General features: G+C 37.2%; 1 protein-coding gene across 1 annotated transcript; it reads right to left on the reverse strand.

Annotated features, from left to right (window-relative positions):
* Positions 1 to 1,885: 1,885 nt before the first annotated feature.
* LOC102809548 (cytochrome P450 2C30-like) lies at positions 1,886 to 6,726 on the reverse strand. The gene is made up of 3 exons (XM_006823326.3): positions 6,283 to 6,726; positions 4,596 to 5,576; positions 1,886 to 2,586 (listed from the first exon to the last, which is right to left on the reverse strand). The coding sequence occupies exons 1-3, from the start codon at positions 6,665 to 6,667 to the stop codon at positions 2,027 to 2,029; spliced, it is 1,926 nt and encodes a 641-aa protein (XP_006823389.1). The 5' UTR covers positions 6,668 to 6,726; the 3' UTR covers positions 1,886 to 2,026.
* Positions 6,727 to 6,927: the final 201 nt, after the last annotated feature.

Consider the following 6,927-nt stretch of genomic DNA (forward strand, 5'->3'; position numbering starts at 1 on the left):
GTAATGAATAAAAGTTCTCTTTAATGGTGAGTGTAAGTGTAATGTAAATGGTAGCATATAAATAAAACGCGACTACACGCAATGTCGGTGGATGTAATACCCGGATGTAATTATTGTGCCAAATATAGATTGCTCTATATACAGACTATCCAGTGACCTGTCACAACTTGTCATGTCATTATACCAGCATTTCTCATTGAACGCGTGACTATGTATATAACTTACAATATTTACATATCAGTATATATTTCGTATCATATCAAGGTACTTTAATTCGAATACGATAGTTACATTTCAATACATTCCATTTCCAACCATAATTGACACAGAATATAATTACCTTAATATAATATACCTAAACCACAATTGACACAAACAACAGTTACAAAACAGCGTACACCAAATGCCACAATTACGATATACGTTTAAGTATTTACATTAATATAATCTTCCACCACGACTGTAAAAACACGATATTCATGGCGCATATCAACCATAATTAACAAATAAAATTCTACCATAGTATACCTCAAACTTAATCATAAATAATTAGTATCCCCGTGCACAGCATTCGAAAAATTGAAATATGCTGTCCTCAAACTTTTGTGTTTCTTTTGAAAAACTTTTTACATTATATCTCAATATTTCGTTTGGTTACCTACAGTATCATATATATAGTTATAAAATGGGCACTTGTTACGAGTTATTAGAAAATTTTGATAAATACTACTGTTTGATAAAATACTTTTTCAAAGCGGGGGAGTCGTCACATGCGCATGCGTCAGATGGCGTATCATTGTTTACAAACAAGCGTCTACCCATGAGCCTTTGCGTTTTAGCGTGTGTTGTTATCATCGCATGGGACTCAATTCCCGCGCGTGCGCATGTGACGGCCCTCCCGCTTTAACATAGATAATGTAAATGGTGATAAACGTAAATGGTGACGATTGTCGTCGCGTAGTGTGCGTACGAATTTCGTATAAACAGTGTACATTACACGAGTTGTGGCTATGTGTTCCATATCTAGCACGACGCAGCGCGAAGACCACCGCCCTTTAAACAAAGTTGAAAAAGACATCAATTACACCATATCTTAACTCAGTCAGTGTAACGTCGCAATGTAAATCAACTACAATATAAAATTCCATACAACAAAGACTACATTATTACCTCCCGAATCATACTAACTAAACATAATAAATAAATGAATAATTCAATGAATTTAATATTTTGGGGTCATGAATTTGAATATCCGTTTCACATCGACTTCGTAGAGAGTCCTGTCGCATTTGCGTAAATGATCGCTTGTCGGTGAATACCTATTCAGTTTATCTTCACGCGGTCAAATATGTTTAAATTTAATTTACGCTTTCGGGGATATTTACTAATTATTATAACTCTGTCACAGCGTGCCGTAATTTTGCGGTATTTTACGGGTTATTTTCAGCCTACCATATACAAAAAAAATGGATTTCGGCATTCCCATGATGTAATAACCTCATATTATTACTAATTTTTGAGTAAATTTGATTAATGGCCTTCAAACAGTCCTTGGAAGCTAGACATTGGTGAAATAAACTTGCAGTGCAAGACAAGTTCAAGTTCGTGGAGTTGTAAATAGTGATTTGTGTATATGAGGATTTATAAGACACATTTTAACTGACATCTGTAACTACCAGAAATATTCCAATATCTATAATTCGTGAAAATAAATCAGGAAATCTAGTGTAAAACAATCAACAAATTAAGATATTGTATGTATTTTGAAGATTGTTAGTAAGATGTCATGGACCAATCAAGTTACTAGGATTTGCATTGCAAATTATGGCGATATCGACAATTATTTACATTGTTTTATCCCACGTTTTTATGATATATGGGATAAATACAATACCACTATACCTAAACGATAATTTAAAACAAATACATCACATCACACGACATGACGACATGCACGTCACGTCTCACTATGCCACGCCATGACACATTACGTCATGCCGTGTCTCACATCATGACGTCACGCCATTCACATCACGTCACATCTCCATCCTTTTCGTTCAATGTATTCATCGGTCGTCTCTTCACATTTTTGGATTGGTTCTGTAGTTGTTTCGTTCTCTGCAGTCTGATTTTCAGTTAACTCTGCGCTATCTGATTCCCCTGGTATATTTTCATCTTCTCCGTTTGCCAACTTTTCAACTTTCTTCACATCCAACGTTTCGTTGTCACGTGACTCCGCGCCATCTTTCGCATTGTCTGCCCCCTCAGTATTCAATTTCTGACTCTCGCTAGCAGCATCTTGTAACTGTTTTATCTTCTCAAGTTCCTCATCAGAATTCTTTACAATGACACTTGCATCACTTGGTTCTTTATCTATTTGTTTACCATTCTCCTCAATCACCCTCGCGAGGGCGCATATTTTAGTGACTTTTCTTTTACAGCGAAGGACTGCTGATTTGAAACCGTTCATTACATATCGGAAGCAACCTTCTTTCGGTGGTCGGATCTCAAACTTCTGAATTACAGCCGCCAACATAATTACCATCGTTGTCCTGGCAACTATCTCGCCAACACATTTACGTGGTCCTGTTGACAAAATGTGAGTATTGCGTATAAACAATCTTTAAAGTGGTGAAAAAAAAAATCAAATAATTGTTGTCCGTTTCAAGTTTCATAAACTTTTCCGCCTTTTCGTAATGTTGTGATCAAAATATATGAAACATTTGATCTGTGAACTATTTATAATTAATTATTTTTTGTTTAACAACATTGTAAAGTATTATTGGTCGCAGTTTTATCTGCACCGTTAAGCTACACGCCCGATTGGCTTTTAGGCGAAATATAGAAGTTATCGGAAATGCAGAAAATGTTTTAGTAATGAAATGTAAATATATAAGTGCTAAAGTTGAACTTTAACCTCATTAACATCTTTATTTGGGAGCATTGTGAGCATTGTGTGAAATAATTTATATTCTGAAGCCAAGCAAATTGCGGGAAATACTACCCCAGACCATTCGTCCCGGTGTTATCGCTATCGCCACACGAGACTCCAGCTTGTCTCCTATACAATTTTCCTTCCGCCCACTTAATTTTAATATTCATATGACCTTTGCACTGACATCGATAGCCAATCGCATTCGACCGCGGACGTCACTCTAAATAAACAACTGAATAAATTAATATACCATATTTGGAAGATAGCGGGTAAATTCAACGTTGTTGGTGTGTTCCTTCGGGTTCCGAAGTCGCACGAAACGAGTTCATGTTCCGTTATCTTTCGCAAGTAAAACAGGTCGATATGTATTAAACATGGCATTTGTTTTCTTGTTTTAACCCCCTTATTACGCAAGCTTCCGTCGAAGTGGTGTTTTTTTCGACGATTTGTGGCATGTTGCAAAACGAACGAAACATTGCGGCATTCTTAGCGGTGGATAAGGGATCGACTATGTCGTCACATTTATGTCTCGTTTGAAAGAGAATAAACAACCGCTCAGAAAAATATGTTGCTAATATTTAAGTGAAATCGCCTGCCCGACGTCCAAATTTCAAAAGGATGTTCGATTTGCAATGACGACCGTTCATATGTACTAGGCGACGTTACTAATTACTACTAGGGTCGGTGTTTGCATTAAGAATTATAGAACAAAAGATCAGCAAAGCGGTGCTTTTGTCGGCGATTTTGTCAAAGGGAATATTGATAAAATGTTGCAAAACAGAATCGCGAGTTGGGTGAAAAATTGCGCCGGCGGCATTCTCAGCGATGGCGACACCCGAGAAACACCGTGTCACGGTGCATTCGTGCATCAGTACACCGAAGAAATACATACATATTGTTGCGGACGACTATTGTAGACTGTGTTCGTGTAGTCTTCGAGTTTGTGGACAGTTAAAGTCGTGTGTGAATTTATTCAAGCCAGGAAAAGCAGGAGGGATAACTTATGGAAATCGTCTTTCCAATTTGATCCAGTGCGACGTTGTGAAAGGAGCGACTCTGTCGTCTCATCTATGTCTAGTTTGTAAGAGAAAGATTGATAGCGCAGAAAAATCCGCCAATAATGTAAAACAGTGGCGTGAAATTGTCAGTCATTCTAATATCTCCCAACCTGTGAACGAAAGGGTTAAGCGTGCTGCCTTGAAATCGCCTGCCCGACCACTCCGATCCGATGAACTAATCAAAACTAAAATGGCGCGTGTCACGTGACTTTGTTTACTAAAGATAGCGTGGGCGTTTGATTGACACTCAACTCATTAGTATTCCACCAATCACAGCTACATCTACTTTCTGGATGTGCGCAGTCAAATTGTATAGGAGACAAGCTGGAGTCTCGTGTGGCGATAGCGATAACACCGGGACGAATGGTCTGGGGTAGGGAAATACTAGCATGAGCTAAAAGTTCAATTTTTAGTGATTTCTATTTTATCGTGGTACTGTTCTGACAGTAAGATTCACAAATAATCGCCTCTGTTTCAAAGTTATTCTGAACAATGGCGAATGAAGGTAAATCTGAAAATATTATCCGACATTTTGCGCATGATCATAGCATAAAATGTACCAATGTCAAATTGAACTATCACAGACTACAACAATAACTTACCTATAGACCACGGCAATAATGCTTGGTTGACGTCCAGTTTACCGGAAGTCTTATCAATGTGTCTGTTGGGGTCGAACTCATCCGGGTTCTTCCAGTATCTCGGATCTCTAAGGATACCATTCAAATTAGCTAAAATGACGTCACCCTTGGGAATGGTGCATTCATTCATAGGTATTGACTGATTTGCATGTCTTGGCCAGCAGTAACTTTCTACGGGATAGCATCTTAAGATTTCCAGTACAGTTGCATTGGTCAACGGTAAATTGTCCAGATCGTCCACAGTTGGTGTTTTATCTTGACCCACGGCTTCTTTTACTTCCTTGGCAATCTTTTCTTGTAATTCCGGTCGCTGTGCCACTTGCATAAAAATATTCTCCATTGCCTTCGCCATCGGTGTAGCGCCGGTGTAGAATTGCTCGACAAATGAATGGAGAAAGCTGTCGTTGTATCGTCTGTCTGATTCGAACACACTTCTTTCTCTGTTCTCTTTCTTTTTAACTTCACGGTAGAACATATCAAAACCATGTCGGATGACGTCATTGTGATATGTACTTCTTTGTTGTTCAATGATCTTGGAAAAGGAGTCGGTCAGATTATTATAAGATACTTTTAACGCGTTTTTTCTGCTTCGCATGAAGTACCACATGCACGGGATATAGGTAAAGATTGGTTCACTGCGTTTCAGTTCTACGTCAAATTCATTCAATCTTTGTATGATTTTCTCAAAAAAATAATTTCGGTAATCAAACTGATTGTTGAACATAATATTACTAATGACGTTAACAGACGGCTTCCAAAAAAGTTGATTTGGATGAAAAGCTTCCCCTCTCATTTTCTTCAAAGCACCAATGAAATTGACTACCTCTTGTTGAATGGATTCTTCCAATGTGACGTTTCTACTTTGTCCAGAGTTTCGATAAACATTCGAGGTGAAAGCACGTTGTCGCATCCATGCCTTTCCATAAGGCCTGGTTCCTAGAGCTGAAAGTTAGATACGAATATAAATAAAATATAAATGTACAGAATGTAATAATATAGAAAACAAGGTTCCTATTATCGCATAATTTGAACTGTATACAGAATCAAGATAAAGAGAATACATCTTGTCTTAAATGGTTGTATTATCTATCGTAAAAACTACAATGTTTATGAAGCTAGTCGACACAAGTAATTACACGGTATTGACAAAACTAATTGCCTATATGTACAAAGAAATAATAAGTCATATCTAAACTGATTTATTTGCATTATTAAAAATTTACTGTGAATTTCATAAAGACATGAATGTTTTCATGCACATTTATTTATTAACATGTATCCTGGAAGACCTTCCCGATTGGTAATACTAGTACCCATCACCCATGAGTCTTTGCAGCTTTCTTCCGGTCGTTTGCCGATTTATGCCATGCATCCGTTAAAACGCGATGTCGCTTTCAACTATATTTAAAAATTTGTTAAACTTAAATATATTCTATAAAACAAAATTATTCTTTTATTAATGGAATTATTTGTAGTTTGACAATTGTTTTATTTTTTTATTTTTTCTATGTGAAATTAGAAAAATATCCTATTACCATAAGATTGTAATACTTAATTGACTTATCTCGTCTCGTATATCTTTGATTATACTATTTATTGCGTATATCTATTAGATTTAAGTATGTTATATATGACGGGTTATTCTTACCTAGTCCTTGATTGAGGCGTGTAGCTGGCCACCATTTGGGTCTATCTGAAAACGCATCTTGGTGTTTTATGTAGCATTCCTTGATTACATCGACGCTGTTTAGTACGACCACGTGTTTGGTTCCCATGCGTACTCTGAATAGATCGCCGTACTCTTTACACCAATCATTAAATCGATTATTGGCGTATTTCTTACTAAACGTAAGCTTAATCCACGTGATTGGACCATTTTGTGGTCCAGGTGGTAGATCGGTGATACGGAGCAACCACCATATGGCTACCAGTGATATTACCGATATTATGAGTACGGAGTATACAATAAACGGGATAGAGTCGTAGTTGATGTCGATATCCGAGAACCATTGTTGAATTGTTTCCCCTGCCATGCTACCTGAACAATGACCAATTCACCTGTTTTGTACACGTGCTATGCATACGACTGATGTCTAGGTATGCCACTCCCTATACCAGCCCTGTAATAGGTGAGTGCCCGGGTACCTTGATAAGCACGGTAGTTGTTATTAATAACTATATATTGCATTGGATACCAGGCCATACATCCACAAACTATTTCAAGTACATGTAATACGATATTATATGACAGACAAGACTTAAAAACATTATATCAACATTTGTGTTTCTTGGG

This window comes from Saccoglossus kowalevskii, chromosome 9 (assembly GCF_978046115.1).
Source record: "Saccoglossus kowalevskii chromosome 9, keSacKowa6.1, whole genome shotgun sequence".
Taxonomy (NCBI): domain Eukaryota; kingdom Metazoa; phylum Hemichordata; class Enteropneusta; family Harrimaniidae; genus Saccoglossus; species Saccoglossus kowalevskii.

Bases quoted from the DNA above. Each gene is read 5' to 3' on its own strand.
- LOC102809548 (XM_006823326.3), bottom strand. From the start codon at position 6,667: ATGGCAGGGGAAACAATTCAACAATGGTTCTCGGATATCGACATCAAC. The intron at 5,577-6,282 runs GTAAGAATAACC...TCTAACTTTCAG, and splicing joins ACGCCTCAATCAAGGACTAG to CTCTAGGAACCAGGCCTTAT. The intron at 2,587-4,595 runs GTAAGTTATTGT...TTTTGTCAACAG, and splicing joins ATTATTGCCGTGGTCTATAG to GACCACGTAAATGTGTTGGC.